The 25,143-nt window shown below is 33.3% G+C and overlaps 1 protein-coding gene across 3 annotated transcripts; it reads right to left on the bottom strand.

The window, feature by feature from the left end:
• Positions 1 to 2,174: 2,174 nt before the first annotated feature.
• On the bottom strand, positions 2,175 to 24,915 carry LOC18598074 (ARM repeat superfamily protein). Of its 3 annotated transcripts, none has more exons than XM_018121708.2 (51): positions 24,580 to 24,914; positions 24,397 to 24,487; positions 24,264 to 24,318; positions 24,041 to 24,172; positions 23,563 to 23,634; positions 23,243 to 23,302; positions 23,031 to 23,118; positions 22,462 to 22,540; positions 22,304 to 22,367; positions 21,847 to 21,950; positions 21,512 to 21,617; positions 20,529 to 20,618; positions 20,322 to 20,399; positions 20,044 to 20,111; positions 19,871 to 19,970; positions 19,652 to 19,774; positions 19,203 to 19,292; positions 19,030 to 19,095; positions 18,778 to 18,876; positions 18,612 to 18,686; positions 18,072 to 18,131; positions 17,446 to 17,535; positions 17,052 to 17,173; positions 15,634 to 15,763; positions 15,480 to 15,559; positions 14,957 to 15,092; positions 14,500 to 14,581; positions 13,923 to 14,068; positions 13,017 to 13,097; positions 12,816 to 12,916; positions 11,560 to 11,798; positions 11,369 to 11,478; positions 11,090 to 11,218; positions 10,912 to 10,986; positions 10,693 to 10,826; positions 10,486 to 10,558; positions 10,212 to 10,343; positions 9,425 to 9,606; positions 9,221 to 9,343; positions 9,056 to 9,116; positions 8,852 to 8,947; positions 8,657 to 8,757; positions 8,392 to 8,497; positions 6,257 to 6,370; positions 6,084 to 6,158; positions 4,155 to 4,253; positions 3,599 to 3,670; positions 3,408 to 3,493; positions 3,226 to 3,319; positions 2,875 to 2,982; positions 2,175 to 2,788 (listed from the first exon to the last, which is right to left on the bottom strand). In XM_018121708.2, exons 1-51 carry the CDS (start codon positions 24,620 to 24,622, stop codon positions 2,609 to 2,611), a joined length of 5,100 nt encoding a protein of 1,699 aa, XP_017977197.2. In that variant the 5' UTR covers positions 24,623 to 24,914; the 3' UTR covers positions 2,175 to 2,608. The 3 variants fall into 3 exon arrangements, with proteins under 3 accessions (XP_017977197.2, XP_007027497.3, XP_017977199.2); XM_007027435.3 differs by having other exon boundaries at positions 23,031 to 23,126; positions 23,243 to 23,333; XM_018121710.2 differs by lacking the exon at positions 11,090 to 11,218 and having other exon boundaries at positions 23,031 to 23,126; positions 23,243 to 23,333; positions 24,580 to 24,915.
• Positions 24,916 to 25,143: the final 228 nt, after the last annotated feature.

Consider the following 25,143-nt stretch of genomic DNA (forward strand, 5'->3'; position numbering starts at 1 on the left):
AGGTTTAGTTTGTTACCTTAATATGCCATGTGTTGAGCGCGTGCGTTCTATATTATTGTTAATTCTAATTTTCGTATCTTAATGTGTCAGAATGATTAGATACGAAACACGTTAAAACTAACTTCAAAACCTATTTAACTAGTATTTTTTCATGTCGTATTCAAAATTGTTAGGTTTAGTTTGTTACCTTAACATGCCATGTGTTGAGCACGTGCGTTCTATATTATTGCTAATTCTATGACGTCCGCCTATAGCACTTGTTTTCTTGACACTAATTTTTACCTCTTACTTTTGCTTTACAGAAATTATTCAAAAAGTAAAAAATAAATAATAAAAAATAAGTAGTAAAAACATCAACCATACATATATAGGAATTAGGCTCTTCTCAATACATATTCAATTGAAAGCTAGCCAAGTTTCTTTTATTTTATGACAATAAAAACAAAAAAATTAAGTTAATTTATTTCACATTTTCTTCATCAATAACTTCTTAGTCTTATAATAATTACCTCTTCTAACACTTTTTTTTATTCGAAAAAAGGTGAATTTAAACCAAAATTTTCAAATAGAGAGAAACATGCGTATAAATGGATGGGTTTTAATAGAGTATTTAACTCAATCAAGCCCATTAATGTGATTTTGGATATGAGTATGTTTTGAATAATAAAATTAATATGCGATACAATTTTACGTAAGGTTCAAGTTTAAAGTTAAGATACCCATTATTTAAATTATTCATATATTAATCTATTCTGGTCAAATAATTAAAACTTATTTAAAGAAGGGAATTCATTTTTCTTAGTAATATTTATCTAAGTTGCTATTGACATATTTTCAAAATAAATTTACGGATTTCATAAGCAAAATTTTGTATAATTTTAATTACATGTGTTTATGATTTTAATTATAAGCTTACCAAATTAACTTATCATTTCATGTTTGATTATGGATTAGATGGTCATTGTAGTATTAGGAAACAAGTTTTATTATTGATACTTTTTCATATTTTATTGTTTTTTTTTGGTTTAAATTTACTAGTAGATTATTAATGACCGCTTAGATTTATTTCGTAAAATTAATGAGTTTATTTATTTTTAAATACATTTTGTAATATTATATTGTAACTTCTCAAATTATTTTTTCAAATCTGATCAAGTCAGATTGGATCAAACTGAGATTTTTTTCAAAAAATTATCGAAAATTGCTAATCGATTTTGGTTAAGTTACGAATAATTACAATAAGTTTTTAAACAATTCAATTAGGTTTCGTTTACCTCAAAGCTAAAAGGTTTTGATTTTGAGTTTTTCAAATTAAGTGGATATCGGTGGTCATTTTTATGCACTTATTATTGTGTTAAATAATTTGATGCAATAAGATTTTAATTATGAAAGATGAAACAAATATATATTGTAAACAACATATATAACTACTTAAAAAACATTTTGATTGACGAAAATAATCATACTTATTCATTATATTTTTAAATTATTATTTTAAATATTTTTATTATTAAATATTATTAAAGTTTATCTGATTTGTAAATATAAAAAATTTTAATAATATTGAATGACTTTCATTAAAAATATTTTTTATTCAAAATATTAATAAAATTTATTCAAATTGTAAATAAAAATTTTAATAACATTTAACGACTGTCATTAAAAATGTTTTTCCATAATTCTAGAAGCATTAAATAGTTTATAGATTAATACTGCAAATTTCAACTATATAAAATTGAAACATCAATTATCTTTTAGATATAATTATTTTTCATTTTACAATTTAAAAACGTTTATATTCATATATCGTTATTATTTTAAAATATGTAAATAACAATACATGATAATAAATAGTAATATTTATTTTGAAAGAGACAAGTGACCCGTTGAATCCCATAAGCTTGACCTGTTTGACATGGGCAACCTGACAAGGTCTACTCGGAAATTATTATTTTATTGAATGAGTAATATATTTTTATTTAAAAGTATGTTAACAATAATACACGATAATAGCACTTAAGCGTCAAATTGATTGATGTCTTGAACAGTAAAATTCAATTTTTTTTTAAAAAATAATATATGATAATAAATAAAAATATTCATTTTGAAAGAGTCAAGTTATCCTTTCAATAGCAACAGCTTGACCTGTTTTATCTCCGGAACCAAACGCGGTCTAGTGGGAAAAACAGCACTCATTTCATTTAAGTATTTTCTACAAGTGAACTCTTGGAAATATCGGGGAAAGAGTGCGGCCAAATACTTTACACTAGCTTTAACAACCAGCAACCCAAAAATGCAAATACTAGTCTTTGTATGATCAACATTTACAGCTGTATAGTTACAAACCTTACAACATTGACCCAACCCATCACAGTAAACAAACAAGTTGTCCTCATTGATTTACTGCTTCAACTTCCATTCGGCAATTTGGAATTGCTTCATTTCAGCAGATCACTTAACCTCTTCTCGCTCGGGATTCCTTTATGTACTCTAAAACTTTGACCTACCTGCATTGAGCTTGCACAGTTCACTTGCATCAAGGATACAGCCTGGCCGCCAGTCAAAGTACAATAATCGACACAATAATTGTCCCTTGTAAGTGCATTTGCTATTTTTTTGCAGACTCAGAATCATGACCCTTTCGGCCAGAGTCTGCTCGTTCAAGTCGAGCTACTCTCCAGGAAATTGAATTCGTTGATTTAAGTAATAAGCCAAAGGCTGAAGAGCTTGTAGCTCTAACGACTGCATCTGCAGACCGACTCATCTTGCTGACCAACAATCCAAACACCTAAACCATGGTAAACATGTTTCAAGCATATTTCTTAAAACCATAATAACAATAACAATTAAATGGCGGGGATATCTCAGAATAACCTGTGTAAAGTAAAGAGCTAATATGTGCTGATCGTTTGAAAGAGAGACTATGCTGCTGGAAACGTAAATAGCATTTGCTTGGATTATTGGCCAAGGTGCATCAAAAGCCTGCATCATCAAGAACTATGTTAAAATTTTCCAGCTTCCATGACTGTCCCGCATCAGGCTAAAAGCAAGCACATAATCCAGCAATCAAAGTTATGCAATTTAGATGAGGAAAAATAATATAGCCTCCTATTTAGAAGGGAAAGGCTTTTAAAGTACAACTTAATTGCATTTTTGCCATTAAGCAAATTATCCGGAAAGTAATATTTTAGAATAAATGTGCAGTGTTATCAGAAAAATGCAAACCTGTATGGTTGACACCATGTACGTATCAACTCTGGAGGAAAGATGTTGCACAAACTGCCTTGTAAAATCTCTTACAAAGTCCTCATAATCACTTCTGAAAGGAAGCAAGATATACTTTATGATAATGAAATAAGGAAGAAAACTTTAGGTTACTGTGCATTACAAGATTCATTATTACATACCGATGGTCAGAGTTAATACTATGCGAATTGAATAAAGCCAGCAACCCTTCTATCTCCATTAAAGTGGCAAACCGTTTCAGGGTGTTCTATTTATTTTGAAAAAAATAAAGAAAAAGAACACATCATTTAGAAAGAAGAATTCTTAATAAGCTTCATGCACTAAGGGGCATTGAAAATAAAGTATCTCTTACACGGCAGGCATGTCTAACAGCAAGATCATCATCATGTAGGTGTAGGATCAAGCGTGGGAGTGTAGCATGTATCTGGAGATAGCGATTAACATTAGACTAGCTAGATGAGATGATAACTGGTGCAAAAACTCATTCATTTTCTACTTTATCTACAATGTACCACAAATGTAGTAGGTGAATGGAAGTGTGATCAAAATAAAAGGATAACATGAAAATGTAATTGGGCATGAACCTTTTGCATGTACAGAATGCTAAAAACAAGCACTGATTAAGTTAGATAATTGGACTGATAAGGCTAGTTACCGTACTTCACATGGTCTTATGCTGACATTAGATAATTTATAGAATCTCTGATGATTGTGGCACACTGAGTAGACCAAGAAAAACTTCACAACTCTTTCTTTTAAAAAAGGTATTATGTAATTCTATGATCTTATCAATAAGTTCGATGATATATCTACCAAGGTAGATTCAACATCAAAGGAAAAACAGACTATTTGTCCTGGTAAATTTACCCTATTTATTTAGTTGAAAATGAAATCAACTCAATGACTACCTGCTCAATAAAAGCATCTTTATGTGCCCCAACTCCATAGTTGCTAAGTGCTCCAAATGCTGCAAAGGCATCAGCCCGCATCTTTACATTCATGGATATCTGTACAAGATGAAAACCATTGCCCATCAAGAAATGCAGCCTAACACCAAGACTAAATTTACAACTGAAACTGTGGTGCATGCATGGATGCAGATGCAGCTTTTGACACTAGCAGTGGTGGAGACTAACTCAGATTGATGCAAAAACAAAGATATCAAGAAAAAACATAATCCACTATCAAAAAAATCTAGAACAAGGGCAGCCAATGTTTAGTTATCAAGAACCTTACCAAGTCTTACTCTATATCTCTTTATCACAGGATGTAGCCCAGACTATCCAAGGGGACTTGGAATATTTAGTTTTGCAGGAGATAGGCTAGGTAGTGGTGTTTGAGCCTGATTATGTACATTTCTATGTTAGTGTAAATTATGTCATGTTTACTAATCAATTTCTATGATTTCCCACTTTTTGGGGACCTAAAGCTAAGACTCTTGCCCATGCTGATGCAAGCCAACCATTGGGTATAATATTTGTTCAAGATCAGCCTAAAATTACAAGATTCTTACAAAAGCACTCCTAAAGCCATCATAATATTTTCAGACTATTTCTTATATTTCAAAATTAAAAACAAACAAACAATGAAATAAGAAAATAAATAATCTAAATACTAATATATTTCTAGGCCAGGACAGACAGGAATTGGCTGCAAATTCAACATCTATCAGCCAGCCCTAACTTTATCAGGCCTAATAAGTTGTCAGCACCTGCACAGGGGGCCAGGATTATGAGTCTAGGCAGGTTGCCTGGCTTTGATCAGGTCTATTTGGAGCTTACATCCTTATATCCATAGAATAATTATACCTGTACGTATTAACATGATCTCTCCCTAATCAATGAAGAATTGTTTTAGGATAGCATGATACTATAATAAACCCATCTGTGATGCCTTTCAGACCTACTGTATGATATCCAAGGAAATCCACATGTATCTTATAGCACTCTTGAATCTTGATCTAATAAAAACATTCTTACAAACCCTACTCAAACCTTTATCAGATTTTTCCTTTAGTGGGGCACAAAACCTGCATGTGCTAGCATCCAGGTTTTCATCAAACCAGATTTCAACTGGCCAAAGCACCATCAATCAACAGCCCAAATTTGACTCTACCCTTACCATAAACTTGCCTTTCTGTTGTACAAATACAAACCACAAATCATCACAACATTTTCTGAAAATCTAGCACCTGAATAACACTGAAATTAGCTTTAAATTTTAAAGTTAGCTTCTTTCCTGAATTTCCTATCAAGAAATCATCTGATTTTAGCCATTCAATTGCCATAATGATTCAATCTTTCCCATCCCAAATTAATGACTTGAAATCTTAAAGTTGGCCTCTATCTTGAACTTCCAGCTATGAAAACTTTAAGTTTCAATCATCCCATTTGCATTTGTCATCTATACTGAATCTTTGAAATCCAGATTAATCATTAATGCTATAAACTTTAAAATCAAATCAAACCCTAGAAATATAAGATTGTCCATGAAAGATTTTGCAAAAACTCTTTGGCAGTCTACATCTAAGGTCCCCAGCTGGGAGCAAATGAAAAGGGAAAAGATGCAGACATCAAATAAGGAAAAGTTATATTACTCAGTTTCAGGTTAACTCATAACAGAAGCACACAATTGTAATAAATAACATAGCACAATAAATTATATAAAAAAGAAAGCTATTACCGGTTCATTTGATATTTACTACCTCCAGCTCATACTAATACATAACTAAGCAAGGTATATGGAGTCTTTAATGCATGTCCTAAGGTGATTCAAAATCCTATGTCTATAATTAGCATGGCCTTAAATCAAACATTGTAAATAGCTACGGAATGCACCTGTAGATTACGAAGCCGAACAGACAAATTAAGCAAAATGGGTTCAACAGCATCATTGGGTGAGGAGTCAAGAATCTACAACAAATTAAAAGTTTAAATAAAAATAATAATATAACAATGGAGTATACGAAGCAAATTGAAAGATTATATAAGAGAGTGAATGGAAAAATTACCGTCAGTAAGCATGAAACTGCAGTTAATTGCACTGATTCATCCAAATCATCAAGCAATGATAATATTACACCCAGAACTTGATTTGTGTACTGATAGATATGAACAGACGGAATCTGCCACAGACACAGAAAGACATACTCTCAAAGGGTATAAATAAAGTAACATAATGCAACCATACAAACATCAAATTTGAGACAGCCATTATGAGAGAAGTGGATGTCTGTGACTGCAATTGATGACTAAAAATGGCACACTTAAAATTAGAGGCTGCAAAATTTGACCGAACCTGAAAACTTGCCTAAACCAGCTACAAACCGAACTCGATCTTGATCTAAATTAACTACAAGAAGTCAAAGACCTGAACCTAAAGCAACCAAAACCCCAAATAGCCCAAGCTTGAAATGAAACAAACTTGAAACAGTGTGAACTCGAAGCAACCCAAACCTGGAGTGATCCAAATTTAGAATAACCCAAACCCAAGACCAATCTGACCCGAAACCTTTAAAAACCTGCATTTTAACCCAAAAAGACCCAACCTATAATGAAATGATTGTCTAAAATACTTAAATAAACAAAGGATAAACTATTTTTCTTTAATGAAAATTTTAAATTTTAAATAATAATATTATTTATAGCTATTATACAATTATATAAATAATGTATTTTCAACCTTTTCATATTGAATGTTTGAATTAGATTATGAAATGCACTTAACATGAATATCAAATGATTTTTTGTGCTAGCTTTACTATTTAAAACAACAACTAACTATTGAAAGCACAAGATGGTGGGAAATAAAATTTAAATATAATCAATTTTTTCAATTTATGCGTATTAAGATTAATTATATTTAAGTAATTAGACTTATGATTAGTTTTCTAAATAAAATTTAAATATTTTATAGTTCTATAAAAAATAAAACTAAGACTCAAGTACTCAAGTGTATAAATTTGAATTAACCAAGAAATCTCTGTTTTTTATCATTAATGCACAAATGACCAAAAGTTAAAACTAAATCAATATTATACCAATTAGTTTTAGTTTTTAAATATTATGATTTCCCATAGTGTATAAATTATAATTTATACATAATAATTAATAAGGTTAGTAGTAAGACCAATTAATTGATTAGTTAAAACATTTTAGACTTACTAAGTCATTTCAAACCAAGATAATTCTTAATTCTTCATTAATTGTAGTGCTCAAATGGTCAAATGTTAAAAAAAATTAACATTATATAAATTAATTTTAAATATCATGATTATTGATTTCCTATTATTGCAAACTTTAATAAATGTTATGCAAATTAATTGGTCAACTAGATTTATTAAGTTCTTCAAATCAAGACATTTTTTTATTTTTCATTAGTGCCAAAATTATCAAATGTTAAAATTAGAACAATATTATACCAATTACTTTTAAACATTATGATTCTGTACCAGGGCAAGGCAAATAGCAAATATTACACTATTACAGAGTATTCTTAGTAAATTAATATCAATTGGTACTCTTTTTTTTAATTGCAACTACTTAACACTCCAGTTGCACATTCATCTATATGACTATATCTAATGTTAATTTTCATAATTGTGTCCAAACCAAAAATATATATATAATAAGAAATTCTTAAAAAATTAAATACTACCAATTATAATCACTAAGAAGACTAAAAAGATAAAAACAAAAAGTATACAAAACTCTGATAGTGAGTGTATAGATAAAGATATAGTTTCATTTATATTTATACAAATGCTTATCAATTTTTTTTTCAAGATCAAATTTTTTCTATCACATTTTTATCTTAAAATTATTAAATTAATCAATGCTATTGACTTGACATTGATTAGAGAAAAAAGTGAAATTATGTATTGCATTCGATTTTATAAAAATGTCTATAGCTTATATGAATAAAAAAATGACCCGAAACGCGCATGAACCCAAAACAGACCAAACACGAAACGGTCTGAATCCAAAATGATCCAAATCCCTAAACTCTGAATCCAAAGTGATTCCAACCTGAGAAAATCCGAATCTGAAGTGAAACCAAGCCCGAAAATAGCCCAACCCAAACCTGTCAGAACCCACCCAATTGCCACCTCTACTTAAAATCTGAATGAATATCCCTATCACATACCTTCACTAATCCTCTTAAACAAAGGCATCTAACTGCTGGAGATTCATCTGAGACATGTCGACACAACACTTCCACCATCTCCTCCAATAGGGAACTAAACCCGCTACTGCATAATCAAAATTAGCACATAACAATTCTTATCAAGAAAAAGTAGATAGTAATGATGCTGGAGATGATTAGGACAGCGATAACAATAAAACAAAAGAAAAGAAAGGGATACAAGTAGAAGATCAAAAGAAACTCAAAGAGATCACAACATTCATACCTGTAGCAGACAAACTCGGATAGTGCAGCAGCTGCAGCTTCCCGTTGAGTTTTTTCTTGACGGTTCAAGGATTTTGTGAAAATCTTGCATATATTCTGAACCTGTAGAATTGATCACAATGTTGGTAAACATTTTCCTTTCAGTATTATTAAAGATAAGCCATACAGAAAGAAACTACCAAATGGATAGTATTACCTCTTTTGGTCTCTTTATAGAAATGCAGCCAGCTAAATCTCCAATAAGATTAATCCACTTTTCCTTTTCATTTTGCTCACCATCTCTAGCCAAAAACTGAAGAGAGTATTTGGTTGTGTTTTAACTTTGTATTATTGAGTAAATGAAGTGTTTCTCTTTGTATTAGCAGTAGCAGCTGTTAGTATTGGCAAAAAGTTCACGTACCTTTCCCATTTCAAGGTCCCCAACACATTCACAAAAGGCCTGAAATGAGGTTAAAAGTGCACTGCAGAGGAGGAGAAAGAAATTGACATATTTTTAAGTGGACATCAGATTCCAACTTACATAACATATGCCTTTGTCAAATTTATATGCAGTAGGAAACTTAACCGTAGTGGTTCATGCTGACCAGAGCTAGCTAGACCATGACAACTTCCAAATTGGAGTATAAGTGCAGCAAGAACAGAAGAGTAGCTCTGTTCAACAGCTCTCTTTCCAACTTTACCACCACCTCTGTGATTAAGATGAAACATCATAAACTCTGGAGACCATAAAGATAAGATAAATTCTCATGAATGCAATTGATCAACATACTTGAAAAAGGCAGTGAGGGCAAAAATAGCAGCTTGCAGAATTTCATCCTCTAACTGAGTTTCAGAAAGAAGACTAGAATTTTCTCCTTTTCCTGGATCACTTTTAGTGAAATGAGTCTGATTAAGGACGGAGATCAGATGCTCCAGGAACAAAACTGATAGCACTATGTGTTGGGAAAATGCCTATTCAAATTAAGAAAATGTCAACAACTGAAGGAATTGATTGATAGCTGTCCAATAAAAGGAAGTGAAAAAAATAGAAAAAGAAACAAAGTAGAGCATGAAATTTACAACATTGAAATATAGGCTTGCAGATATGATAAGAAAGCCAATGGACTAAAACAAATAAGAAAAAAATGTTGGTTATGGACCAGCAACATCATTCTTCATAAACTTTTAACACAAGGAAATACATACACAAAAAAACCTTTATATTCTAAAAAATCAACTACAACTATTTATAACTTGGAAAGCAAAGATTTCGACAAAAGAGAAACCATCTTGTCAATGGGTTATGTGCCTTTCAGGTCAGAAACAAAATTGGAAGATGAAATCCCTGTTTAACCAAACCCAGAATTTAAAAAGATTATGAAAACTAAAAGACCTAGTGGTATGCCAATCCTGCAAAGAAAGAACTGCCATCACATACAGTACTTGTACACACCAAGTCAGCCCACTTGACACATCACAGGTAACAGCACCACAACAAGGCCTAAGATATATGTTGTCCATTCAAGGAGAAATATAATACAGGAATAATTTACTAATTAATTTGAAAGGGGACTCACGTGAAATGCATCCTGCATTGGCCAGCCACCACGTAGCCTAGATATATCTTTTGTGACGATATCCCTTCCAGCAGCAGCCAATACTTCATTGAAAACAATTTTTGCATTCGTGTTCTCAGATAGAGAGGATATCTACAGGTACTCAAAGATATACAATGATCACCATAAAAAAATATATAGTACCTCCCAGTTGATTCTACAGACTGTTAACAATGATCAAACAGGAATAAGTTAACATCAGCTAAGCTAGTAAATTTAAACAAAAAAAGGATACAGCTCCAAGAACTTCTAAACGTAATTGCTTCTCTGTAACATGCACCGCAGCTGAGAGCAAAGATTGAGTGGTCCTGTATAGAAACTTGGTCAACTACACTTCAAGAGACCTTTAATTTATCTCTTAATCATAAGAGTGTAAAATTAATGAGCTAATTAAAAGCTCATTTTCTTATTATAATAATTATAAAAAAAAAAAAAAAAACACCTTGAAACATCGGTTTCACTCAGCTCAATCCCTCTCTTTGTTACAAATTCAATAACAGCTTGGATAGCCCCTTCAGCCGACTGCTTGATTTTGTCACAAATTGCTGGCATGCAACCGTGCAGGGTACCTACAAGCTGCAAGTAATCATCAAGAATAACTACTGCTGGTTAGTTTGAAAGCATTTAGATTTGAACAAGCAAACAGAAAGATAAATCTCACCTCATCCTTTGTCAAAAGAACACAGACAGAAGCAACAATTCTGTTAAAAACCTCTGAGGGATCAATTGAAGCATCCTGAAAACACAGCAGAATAAAAAATAAACCTGGTATAAAGTGTCATAGGTTAACTTATGTAACTCTAAATTTTAGGGACAGAGATGCTCAGACTAAAACATACACTTCTCAAGATGGCTATAACATCCTCAAGGGAGGACAAAGCGCCATAGGACAATTCTATATCACCACCAACACTAGAACCTAATGGCCTTGGAAGTGACAGAGAGATGCTGAAAAGTTGATCAAGAATCTAGTCAAAGAAAAAAGAAAGATATTAAATCCTTTTCTTTTTTGTAGAATTAAATGCCTTACATAGATTAAGATAAATTAAAAACTTATACAGGTACTGGAAGCTGCATCTTTAAATGATATGAAGTCTTTCACTAAACCAATTTAATACCTGAGCAGAAATTTTTCTAACTTCAGAATTAGTGTCTGCACAGCGTGGAAGATACATTATAACTCTATCTCCCAAAGACAGAGCTTCACGACTTGGCAAAACAAATGCCGCTGGTAGTTGAAGAAAAGAAATTCAACAAGATTAGCAAGAGGCATGAAAGATCTAAAACCTGCCATAGGAAGTGCACTTACATGGTAAGTTGGAAAAATTTCCGTGCAGAGTACGGTCAATTTGCTTGCTGTGAGTGCAACTCCCACGACAGCCTAACGCACAATAGCCACTGACACAGAGCATCCGGAACTTGACAAGCATCTCATACACTGCAAGACAACCTCTTCTTCTTTGATACTCCACAGATGAAGAAACATATTGATCAATTTGTCTTAATATATGCAATAGCTGCTCTGCTCGACTTCTTCCATCCTCTCCACTGAATGTTGCACATGTTGCCAGTTAGAACAGCCATGGATCATACAACAATACAAATAAAAGTATGAAAATTTGTAAACTAGATATATTAAGATTTTTGCAGATGGACTCTGTTCCTAACATCATCACCATCAATATTTCCTTTAATATTGAAGTCAATAAATGAAGCACGATAACCTAAATGCTAACTAAACAACATGAAACTCTAGAAAAGTAGAACAAGTTAGCAAGATAGCTAAGCTCTTCAAGAAGCCCCCAAATTCTAATCAGGCTTTTCTTTCATGTCTCTGCTTTATGTGGCCAGTTCTCTGCCTGGCCTTGAAGGAGGGGGGTGGGGGGGTCGCGGGTGGGGAGGAGTCCACCTTCATTCATCATCGACACTGGGATAAAACAAATTCCCAACAAAATATTGATCTCCATGCTTATGTTCAAAGTACATTATCATAGGACTTCAGTCACAGAACATATTGAATTCTTATCCATTGAAGGGCCTTGGATTGCCTATGGGAAATTTTAATCTTCCAAGCAGAAATATTCATATCCTTTCTTCAAAAAAGGAAACTTGAAATATACATGGAATAACCAGATGCAATAATTGTCCTACAGGTTTCTAGTGTGAACAAAAAAGTGAGGTCGAATAATCAAATATACACAATTAAAACAGAATGAAAACAAATAAAATTTAGAACTAGGTTGTTTCCAAACTACCAGTCCAACTTCTATATTGATTAGGTTAACGGGAAGTATATCTTGTATCTTATTCTGATTTTACCCTGACCTTCAGGCCATCATCAAACCACAATTAAAGGGTTCATATAGAACACTAGTAAAGACACACCTTGTACACTTATCATTTATTGTATTTGTTTCCCATGTTCTAGATATAAAGTTTCAGTTAAGTTATGGCAGTCAAGTAGGATACCAGAAGCAAAGAATATTCTACAAGTACATGTATGCATACTTGTGAGAAATCTTACAATAATAAAAGCAAAAAGTTCAAACCATATCTCGACAATACCTTGTGAGAAGAATAGCACATAGAAGAGTGATAAGGTTATCTATAAGGGGATTGATAACATCTATTGGATCATTTGGCAAAGCAAAGAACCCCAAGGTAGCCTGTCAAGATATTCAGAAGTATTCACAGCTCAAAGTAAGCACTTATGGAACAGAATTCACATTGTTACTAATTTTAACAAAATAAACTGAAAACATGTACCTTCATAACATGATTTCTTGTTTCAATTGTCAGCTTTGGCTCCACAGAAACCAAGGTGGTACAGGCATTCAAAGCAAGAGCCTAAGAAACCATAAACAGAAAACAGGTCATATACTCTGTTACACAGACTCATCATTTTGGATCACCATACCGGTATCTACATGACATGACACAAATAAGGATACAATATATGTGTCCGACGAGACATCGACCCTAAAGGCACGGTCTCTGCTCCCTTTGGCTAGCTACAATTGCAGCTGGAAGAAGAAGAAGAAGAAGAATAGAGAAAGGGCGAGCCAAGTCTGTATTGTGCTGCTGGCTTACAAAAAGGGAGAATGAAAAATAGTTCTGCTGTGGTGCTGAATAAGAGAAAGATGAATAGGAGAAAATTTAGGGCTTTCCATTTAATATTAACTTGGCTTGTACAAGGCGCTAATAGTCAGGCCCAAATTCCCTTCGAATTAGTCTTAGCCTAGCACAAAAAGCAACACGATATCTCTCGGGCTCTTGCCTAGCTAATATTTATATGGGTTCGAGCTTTGAGATAATAATCCTTTAAAAATATTTAATTATTTTTTGATAGAATAAAACTACTTAAAATCAATACTCATAATAAAACTTAATTTAATTGCTTAAGACTTTAAAAGAGAAGGGTTTTCCCTTTTTTTTAAAATAAAGCCCAAGGAAAATATTAAAATTAAAATTATTTAACATGGTATTGTAGTTAAATATCTTTAAGATATTGTTATAAGACGTATCCATGTGTCTGCACTCTTACTTTTGAATCCTTTTTAGCCAACTCCATGAGTCCAAAATTTTAAGCAAACTATATAGCAATATCAGTTAATGTAATAGACAATAAATACCACTATATCATACTGCAATTATTAGAAGTAATCAAACTACCTGAGTATGCAGAAGTTCAAGACTTGAATCAGCAAAACCATCGGTTTCATCTCGACCCATTAAAGTTAAAATATAGTCAAGTAACTGGTCTCTTCTTTTCAGTGGGAACGGTGCACCATTTTCAGCAGCATTAATGACAGCACGACCTGCATGAACAGTGAGTTATATCACCATTACATGTTTGAATGCCAGAACAGCTAATTTGTTATCAACATATTAAGTATGACATGTGAAAACATTTTCTATGTGAAAACATTTTCTAGCAGTTTTATTTCCGCATTTCATCCAACCAACTCTTAAGCCAATGCATGACATCCTCCCCAACCTCTGCTTCCTCATGAATCATCAAGTCTAAGCTTTGAAAACAATCACTCTTGGCGCATAGGAACTTCCTTCTCAGAAATTCTTAGTCCATAATTATTTCTACTTTTACCCTTAATAAAAGTGCATTCCTATTATACTGTTCAAGCCCTGCTTAACCTCACACCTTTTGGACACTAATATTCCATGTTTCTCTTTTTTGAGAATTATTCACTCCACGTTTCTAACTTGCTATTAAAGTATTATTTTTACAAACCTAGTAAATCAATAGCTGTAATAACAGCCTGCTTTGCTGTCGGGTGATGTACATGAAGAAGCCGAGAAAGCATGTTAGTCCCCTGCAAGAATGAGAACTAATAATCACCTTACATAATATATAAAATTCTGCACTATAGGTAACACAGTGAACAGCCAAATTGTAAATAGACATCAGACAACTTCAATCAGCTATAGTGTATATAGGTATAACACAGTGAAAATCACAGTTCAATCATAAGATGCAGATTTGTATCAGTAAGAAACATGTATGATGGGATGAACCCAATACCCACCATATATTAATGGTTTTCAAACATGCAGCTTGAAAGCTATACAAATATGGAACTGTTAATGCTTTAGTTGTAAATGGAGGCTAAACATATAAAAATTATGAGGCTTATATCATTACAGCATTCAGAGAGTTATTAGGAGCCCAAAAAGATAAGATTACTTACAACAAGTGCATCTATTCTAGCCTCAATAACCATTGATGGAGCATATCTTGCAGCATATCCGTACATCAGAGCCAAAGCAGCGTGTACATCATCAGAATCTTCTGTTCTGTAACTTTCAGAGAAGAATGCTAAAAACCTGCAGCGGGTAAAGCCTCAGACTTCAGATCAATTTTTTAAAAATACGCACAACCTTAAAACTTAAAATTAAAAAGAAAGAGAAAAATGAGGAAAGTTGAGAACATGCTTATACAAATTGACAAAAATAATCAATTTATAAAATTACTTAACTGAAAACAACAGCAGTTGTAAAGAAAAGTATTGCTTCAAGTTTTCAGTTTCACCCTATGATAAGGATAATAATTCATAAATATGGTAAACAAATAAAATAAGCAAAGCCATTCTGCTTAGAGTTTTATTCTCTTCAAATTTTGAAGAGAAAGTGCATGTACTGCTAAAATCCACATGTAAACCGAACATCACATTCCATGGTGTTGCAAATGGAAAAAAATTTTAAGCATCAAACCTTTGAAATATGCTTTGACCAACATTATCTAGAATGTCTTTCAGCTTATCCAACACGGCATCCAAGTGGGATGCTGCAACCTGAAAGAATGAAAATTAAAAAAGATAGACATGCAAAAGAATAAAAACAAATACTAAAAAAGCTTCAAGTCTACCAATCCCATGGCTTTTGCTAAACCAAGTCTGTTGGTCGGAATAGCGATATTAGCTTGCTTATACATCCAGTCAATTTTTCCACGGACATAACCCCTGTCATTAACTTTCTGAAGAAGTATACCCAGGCCTCTGCAACACCAATTTCAAAAAAACAAAAGAAAGAAAGAAAGAAAAGAACATTCAAGATTTTGCACTTAGCTTTGTATCTACTAGAAAAACAGAAGGCGGTGAACTCTGGGGAGTCAATATTAAGAGTAAATAACTTTAGAAGCTTAACATCAGATACAAGCAATATTTTAAGCGGAAGGTCATTGCTGGTTAAAGAAATTGCTGAAAGTTAGCAAGGAGGAAGATTGCAAGAGAAATCTAAAGCTCATAATCTATACAGTAAATCAACTTCATAGAGATTGGACTTGGTTCCAGTGTAACATCAGTAACTTCAAAAGAAAAATTTCTGATGCCTCTAGAAACTACAAAAAATAAAAAGTAACTTAAAATTCAATAAGAATTTCCTTACAAAATAATTTTTGCTTCTAAAACAGGATAGGCCAAATGAAACAATCACCAAGAGAAATTTTACTCCTGAATAAGGAACCAATACATGAAAAAACCCCTCACTCAAGCTGTTGCAATTCATCAGGATGGTGCCTTCACTTGGCACTATTCCAAAAATTAGCTGTAGAGAAGTGGCAAGGCCTGAATTCAAACCAGACCTCATCATCAAAGATAATTTGAAAAAAAAATTTAATAGCATCTAGCATCTAATATCCTATATTTTGTGCATATTTATGTTAGACCAACATAACAGGCAACATCCTGGCAATTGCCTCAGTTCTATAAATTTTCCTGCAGCCGCTAGATTAAGGGAAATTGTAACTCTGAATGCACTAGTAAAGGCTTAGATGTTAGGATGGCCTCCATTCTTATGCACATATTCATAAGTATACAAATACAAATATATAATTGTAAATAAAGGATGAAAAGGAAATAATGTACAATTCTCATACATGTTATAATTTAGAAGGTCAAGAAAAACTTTTTAACGATATGAAAAAAATGCATATTTTAACATTTTTTTAAACTTAAATTGGCATGCTTGTAAACGTATAATAAGTCATCATTTCCTTCCTTTAACCAAACAAGGTAAGTTTACAATGAACCCCTTCCTTCTCATTCTCTCTTCTTTTTTAAGCAATCCCCAAAACATAGAACTATACCTTCTCCTTTCCCCTCTATTAATCTTCCTTTTCCCACTCTACTCCTCTCCCTCCATTCCGCCTCTTGTCCTTCCCCTCCTAATTGACAAACATAGTACAAGAATCTTTCCCATTTTCACCCCAATTCCACCCCACCCACAACAAAAGGAAGATACTAGTTTCTTTCATGAATTCAAGATATCAAAATTCAAAACTAATACCGGTGAAGGAGCGCTGAATGTTCATCATCAGGCGCATAAAGTGAATATTGCTTGGTAAAAGCATTTCCCAGAGAAATCACCCAATCAGTGTCTTGAATCACATCCAAAGATTCTGCAAGAAACTGCAACACAATAATCATGAGATATTACTAATGGTACTTAGCACATAAGGAGGAGTTTCTAGTTTTTCCCCACTTTGATGTTGTTATATTGCACTCAAGAGTAAATCTCATTTCTTATTTACATCTGAAAAAGGACATTAACTCCCCCATCGGCAAAGTCCAAAGTCAAAATAAAGTTCTCTAGAGGAGATGTTTCCCACCATGTGCCAAACAATATAGTGGAGCATAAAAAAAGGAATAACATAAATGATTTATGAGATAGAAAACCTTACGTTGATTATCATGTCATCCCAGGTCTCTTGATAGGAAGGATCCAGCTCGAGATCTTCTGGGTCACTAACATACGCCTTCATTTTTGGAATCTAGAGCTTACCAAAAAAAACAATCAATTAGATAAAGAGCATGCTCGCTTTAGCTAACTTTTGATACATGCATGACCAATAATTTGTTTAATTAGGAAACAAAATAGGCAATAAGTACACGAGGGATAGAACTATACAGAATGAACTTGAAGCAATAAGCATTGATCTAACTACTGATTGAGCCTTTCTCCTATAACTATATCTTTTAAATCTTTAGTTTTAATATGTCGACATGTTTTAGAAACTTTAGAAACTAATATTTCATTATTAAATACTATTAACATCAATGTAGCCAGCAGAAAAAAAATGGAACTGTCACCCTATTTAAGTGTTTAAATTTTTCTTGCAGTCACATATCTCACAGTTAATGACTCAGTACACATGAAACAATTTTGACACATCTATATTTTGATCTGTATTACTTTCTCAAAAGCACTTCATGCACCACTATAATTTTGGTTTCTATAAAATGAACAAAATTTCAACTCAAACATAAACTTTCACTTCTAACTTAATTCCCATAAATGAGGGTCTACCTCATCTTGCCAAAACAAGTTGATGTTCCTTGGAAACAGAGGTGCCAAATAACAGAGTACCTGTAAATAGTTCAAAAGTTAAAAAGAAGACAGGACCATTTATCGGTCTAACATGGCTAACCCATTCCAAATGAAACAACCATAGTATACCTCCAAAACAAAATTAAATCAGAAATCTTGAACAACTGCCATACACTATTAATTTCAGCCACAGAAGGAACACCATTTAAATTTCCATGCATTGAGCTTTACAAGCCTCTATCCTTTTCATGTATATTTGACTAGAAAAACTGCTTAAAATACAGTAATTAGAAGTGATCTAAAACTGGAGGTTGCATGAAAGAAGAGAAACTGAATTTTTTTTCACAATTTTGAAAAAGTTTAAAAGAACATATGCTAAGTAGAAAAGTCTTCCAATCCACTGGTCTGATATTCCAAAGTGAATAAGAGCACAATTAATGCCATACTTTTACATCTGCTTTAACTTGTCAAGGTTCATTAACAGTAATATAAGCTAATTCAAGTATAATTTATGCTTACTGTCAGAATCTGAGTTGCCAGCTGCTCCCTTGCCAAAGGGTTGTGCAAAAGAACCACCAAGCGTGCAAACAGCTCCTAAATTTGTGTAGGATGAAAGAGATTTACTTTCATACGGTAGAGAACAAAAGCAAACTTAAAACACATCATATGCATAAATGCACATTACCTCAGGGTTTGGAATATCACTGCGAGCTTTACAGTCACTAAGCATATTGTTGTTATAAGAAGATCTATGTCTGCATAATTCTGCAATGCATCTGCATACCTAAGTAGCAGCATAGATGAAAACCAGTCATTACAAATCATTAGATTCAGCCTAGTCTAACATAAGAGATGGGCATTACATGCACAATGAAATAACCACAGCAAACAGGAAATAGAGGGTTGTGGACTTAAAATTATTTAAGATGCATCCCACCGTGGCAACTGCACCCGTATAAGCCTGAGGAATGATCATCTTCAACAGAAAAGGCCAAAGAATGTGCTGCATAAAAACTAGATATCAGTTAAGGATAACTTTTGCCATTAAATTTTCAAACTAAGAACCCTCATTAGAGATTTAATGGTTGAAGAAGGGAGAAGCCAGTATACCTCCATTTCGGGAATTGTGATAGTTAGAAGTAGAAGACCTTTCTCACATATTGCTCTTAGTTCTGTTGGACAAACTGACCCTATCTGCACCTGACAAAACAATAACTGACATTAAATACAATGGTGACTCATACATTATCATACTTTACATGATCCTGAGAATGTGTCAAAGAAAAGTGTAGCAATTAAGGCTCAAATTTGACCGTTTAAGTACACCCAAGCACTGTAGCTGGTAGAACAAATATCAGTTTTGATGACATGAAGTGACTGCACTTAACAAGAATATGTAATGTACTGTCCATTTCTTCAATTTTATCATACATTTAAATTTTCTATTTTTGTGAACAACAATCAAATTAAACCAACATTTGACACCCTGACTTTTCATATTTGTAAAGTAAATCATCCAATTTGTTACTATAGTGAACAAAGCTGGACCCAAAGCTTACCTGGGAGCTTTCAAGATCATTTCTATCATGTTCTGATAAAGCACAATGGCATACAAGATATTCGACAAACAACTCTGCGTATGGCCCAACCAAGTAACAATGTGAAGCCATCACCACTATCAACTACCATGAAAGTAGGACCAAAACCAGTAAGATAAGAATGTATGTTTGATTAATAGCATTATAAACTGTAAGCTATAAAACTACATAACAACATACCTCAGAGAGAGCCTTTCCGATGCCTATATTTTGCTCATCTAACAACGACTTCACAGCATCAAGTAGCAAAGGCCTCTTATTGTGCCAAGCTTCAGATGACCTTAAAGGAAATGCAAGTAAGTCATGTAAGATAATTAATAAACAGAATTACACGAAGAAAGAAAGAAATAAACCTGGGCAAGAGATGCTTCAAAACACAGAGAGCACCAAAAGTTAAAGGCTCTTCTTTTAATCTGCATTTCTGGTAGTAAAAAAGATATAGAAAAAGAAAAAATACGTCAAAACATTAATTATCTATTACTACTATTAAGAAAAGAAAACTATGTCTTTCTACTTATCTAACAACCAAATACAAACAGTCCAATCATTGATGCCACTTTCCTGACAATACAAACTTTCCAGTTTAGATGACCAAAAATGAAGCACCTTGCTTAGAAATGTGCATACTCACATTCAGAAGAAAGGTAAATAAATCCTCAGGGTATACAGAACCAACTGTCAAAAAGCAACGCTGTACTTCATTGTATGTCTGCAACACAAAGTACAAAAATTATGATGTGGAAAAAGAAATGGAACTTAGTAGCAAGTAGAAGAAACAGAACTTATCATAGTAATTAACATCATTAACAAAAGAAGGCCTTGCAGAATGTAATCATACCTTCAGTCCCACAGAAAAGTCAGAATGCTCTTTGCTATCATTATTCATGCAGATGACAGGCAGGAGTGTTGATAGTATAACTGTGAGCTCCTGCAAAAGACAACATGAAATATCCATCAAGAGAAAAAAAGAATTTGCTATTCACGTAGTACATACAAAAGAATCTTGACAGAAATTAGCCGGTGTAAAGGAAATTCAAGCCAGTGTAAAGGAAATTCAATAACCATGACTGCTCTATTTCTGATTTATAAAAGGCGAATATTTCCGTACTGCAATTAAATCAGTAATTAATCCACATACCTATCACATGGACTACAAAAATGGGGCAACAAACAAGCAAACAAACAACAAATGCAACAATAAACAATGCAGGCTCATGCAATGTTAATGTATCCGATCTAAAAGTAATTGGCATTAGGTGGAGATGTCCAACTTGAATACAAGGCCACCAACAAACCAAATTAAACCAACATTGGATAACACCACTTAACACTTTCAAAAGTTTTTCCTTTTACGAAAGACAATTAGAGACTTCATCCTAATATTGATTAAATCAAAGCATTTTGAATAACATCTGACTAACATCTAGAAAATGTCTAAGAATAGAAACCCTGACTAATCCTCGATACAATAACTAGATTTCATTATTGTTGAACATTCCTTTTGGGCACTTACAAGTCTTTGTCTGGTTAGCATCTACTTTTGTCAACGAGCAAGGAAAATGAAAACTAAAGATATGGTTAAAAAAATTTCTAAAGATAAGACATTCAATAGACTGTGCTCAACAAAATCATTGCTTGTAGGAGAAAACAGAGCAATTATTTCATAAACTATTTAACAGACATAATGAAACAATCCTCAAAGTTCTTCCACCATATCTAAGAAAAATGAAGATGTTACACTCGAGAGCACTGAAAGTTTTTGCGCAAGAAAATAGTAAGTAAATACAAGTGAACAGAAACAGAAGATGATGAGGGCTTTACCTCAAAATCAAGCAAAGGAGGGCCCGTTTCTGAAAGTAAGGAAGCATTTAGGAGATTATAGAGACTATAGGTAGCAATAAGTGCAATATCTTGCTCCCTTTTATACCTGATTATAAGATAAAGGAAAAGACATTATAATCCATATCGATGTCCGAGTTTAAAAATTGATGAGGTTTGTCTGCTTGTAAGTATCTGCAAGTGTATGGATGCAAAACATACATGTCTAATAGCAACTCCAAAGTAATACTTTATATAACACTGGTATACATCGTATATACAGACTACAATAATGTAATTTGTATATTGAATCATTGAGGACTAAATTTTAATCTTACAACTCCAATATAGTAGGAACAAGTCTTGGTAAAGCTGCCTTTAATTGCGTGCGGGTGATAAGACCAACCATCTGACCTAATGCTTCTACAGAAGATATTCGAACCTAATTCAAATAAGAATAAAGTCAACAATGAGCAACATTAGATCCTAACAAACAGGTAGTACATAACAGGACATAGACCTTGTTAACAAAAAGAAATTAAAAGATATTTATTGGAGACAGATATATTTTTCATACATAGGGATTTTGCTTAAAGAATTTTGCAGTTTTCACATATTTCTATGTCTTTGTTTTTGGATGAGCATGGAGGGATTAAGAAACACGCAAGGGAGCGTTATTCAGTACATGGAGTTTTTTTCCAGAATCAAACAATAATAAGAACATAATAAAACAGTAATAATATCTTTAATCTTAGGTTTTTAATGCGCACACACACAAATCTTGACTTAGCATACCTTAAGATCCCGTGAAGCAGCCCAAACTCTCAACAGAAGCTCAAAGGCAGAATTTAGAAATGACCTGCAACAAATACAACATTTATATGTAGGCATTACATCATCAGAACATGATAGAAGGCGTCAGAAAAATGGCACCAACAAAATGTGTATCTCACATGACATCACCATCGAGAGGGGAATCTGAAGGGAAATCAACGTTATATTGCCAAACAGCTTGACACCAGCACTTAAAGGCTAGGAGGGTAAAAAGGGCATAACATTGTGAGTAAGCCAGCTATCAAGACAAGAAATGCATAATTCAGGTGAAACATATATCTACAACCAAATCATCTAAGGGAAACAAAATGGGGTGCACATCAAACCCTGGGAATTTGTGTATGTCAGAAAACATGGAAAGAGGAAAACCAGCATAAAAAGAGAGCAACCTAAGTTGATCAACTTTGCCAAAATAGAAAATGGTTCAGAAGAACCAACTTCTTTTACCAGCTATGCTCCCATATGGGAGCAGAGAATCTTACAAGATAAAAAATTAATTATATCTCAAACATAATGATGAAGATTCTGAAGTTCAAGCTCCACAGAAGGAGACTTCAATCAGAATTGAAAGACATAATGAAATCTAGTTACTAGCAAAGATTGAAACATAATGATGTTAACATGTTTCCTGCCTTTAAGTTATTAATTAACTTAAATTTTAAAAACGCAGTGAGAGGACATATATTACCATTTGCAAATATTGGCCTGTGGGCATCTCGTACGTTTCCAAGAATAGGTAGAACTCGTGAAAGCACACCTTTCAATCGTGGAGTGAACTGCATAGCTTGATTGAATAAAATAGAAGTACAAAAAGACTTTCGTTAAACAAAGAAATTGCAATAACCCATAGATAATTCAAGTTCAAAAAAGTACAAAGAACCACAAAGGCAGGTGATTAACCATCAGCAGAAGCAAAGTCTGCAAGTATTTGAACCATAGCTGGCAGAGCTGAGCTTGGCCCTGACAAATGAAGAAATATTTCTTCTATCATCTGCCAAACCAGGATAGGCCATGATTAATGACTAAATACAGATAGTTTAAGCAATGAAGTTGATAAGGGAAAACAAGGACAAAAGAACAGAAGAGGAGACATAGAGCAAATAAAGAAATATTTCTCTTATGTCAACAAATAAACATCATAGAACAAGAGAAAGTTTCAGAAAATTACAGTAACAGCCAAAATAGAAAATTACAGAGCAAATTGTCAGCAACAGACTTACAAGGTCCGGCAGATGTGAGCCTATTGAAACAAGTAGACTTGCCGCTGCCCTTTGCCAATCTGCATTGAGTTCCTATACAACAGTGAGCAAAAAAAGCAAATTATGAAGTGTGATCCATGAACAACTAATTGCATAAAAGAAAGCATGTGTAGAATTGGGGATCAATAAGCCACCTACCAATGTGAGCTACAGTGTCAGCCAATACTAACAAATATGTTATTTTCCTAATCCCCTAGGAGACACCACGATGGTTAGAGCTTGAGACGTCTTGGAGGTCTCAAGTTCCAATCACTAGGAACCTTGTTGTTTGGAATAAAAGAGTAAGAAGGGCCTATAAGTTTTTGATAAAATAAACAGTAAGGCAACCTAATTCGTGGCAACTTCCTGAGCCTATAGGGGCAGTTCTAAGTATATGTTACTAATTCTAATGTAACAAAAGAAACATATAAAAAAAAGACAAATATATATATATATATACCTTGGAGGAGATAATTTCTGCGGTAGCAATTTTGGCAAGCTTGCCCATATAAGAAGCATCAATGTCCTTTTTATCTAAAGCTCGAACTCCAAATGCCATTACTTGAAAAACTCCAGCCATATTACCAAATCTCTACAATAAGTATCCAATAATTTGAAATTTTAATCACACTCCAATTTTCTACATCTAATAAAAAAACAAAAACAAAGAAGAAAATTATTACCCTGCGGCCGCCTCGAGAAACAGCGGAGCAACAGTCAAGAACAAGAAGAGGATTCCTAAAATAGTTATCAAGTTAAAATTAGACCAAAAAACGAATTATGTAAACTTGTTTGAGAAAAAGAAAAAGAAGGTACAGTGGAGAAATGTCTTTAAGAGAAGCCATGGAGGCTTCTCTAACCATCGGAGATTCATCTGCGAGCGATGAGACGAGAACTTGAACGGCCTCTGCTTTTTTTATAAAAAGATCAAAAATTAAAACAGTTTAAAAGAAAAATAACAGTAGTAATCAAAAGGGGGAATGTTGAAATTGAATGTACCTGGAGCGGGAAGTGAGCCCCCGATGGAGCTCGAAGAAGCCATTGAATTGTGCGTTACAAATTTCAAGAGAAAAGGAAACGAAGCATCGAAAAGGAGAGGAAAAGAAAATTCACTGTAACGAGAAAGAGGGGGATGGAGGAAAAGAAGAAAAAAAAAAAAGAGAAAGGAGACAGGCTGGTCGTTAAAACCACGTGGTAGCGCGATTCCTATACCTTTTTTCTTAGATGGGGAAATTGGAAAATGGGTTGATTTCGTGGCGTGTTCCGTTTCTGTCTGGATTTTCGCTTTTCGATTCGATTTGTTCCTCCGATTTGGGTTTGTCGAATCCAATCAAGATTCAGGAAAGAAAACGCTTACGTTTTTGGGGCAGAAAGAAGCAAATGGGCTTGCTGACAACTGTCAAACACAGAAGGGAGATCGGAGAGGGTTCCGTTGCATTGGGTTCTCTTTTTGGGCCTAATCTTAGTAGTACTATTTTGTTTTTTATTTTTTAACGTAGAAAGATAAAATAAATTCAAAAATATATTTGAATATTTGATTTAATGATTAATACATATCAACCA

This window comes from Theobroma cacao, chromosome 5, assembly GCF_053813885.1.
Source record: "Theobroma cacao isolate CCN51 chromosome 5, ASM5381388v1, whole genome shotgun sequence".
Lineage (NCBI taxonomy): Eukaryota > Viridiplantae > Streptophyta > Magnoliopsida > Malvales > Malvaceae > Theobroma > Theobroma cacao.

Bases quoted from the DNA above. Each gene is read 5' to 3' on its own strand.
- LOC18598074 (XM_007027435.3), bottom strand. From the start codon at position 24,622: ATGGCTTCTTCGAGCTCCATCGGGGGCTCACTTCCCGCTCCAG. The intron at 19,096-19,202 runs GTATACTGGCTT...GTTTTTATGCAG, and splicing joins TCACAATTCCCGAAATGGAG to CACATTCTTTGGCCTTTTCT. The intron at 9,344-9,424 runs GTATGTTGATCA...TCTTAATCACAG, and splicing joins GCCCTCACTGCCTTTTTCAA to AGGTGGTGGTAAAGTTGGAA.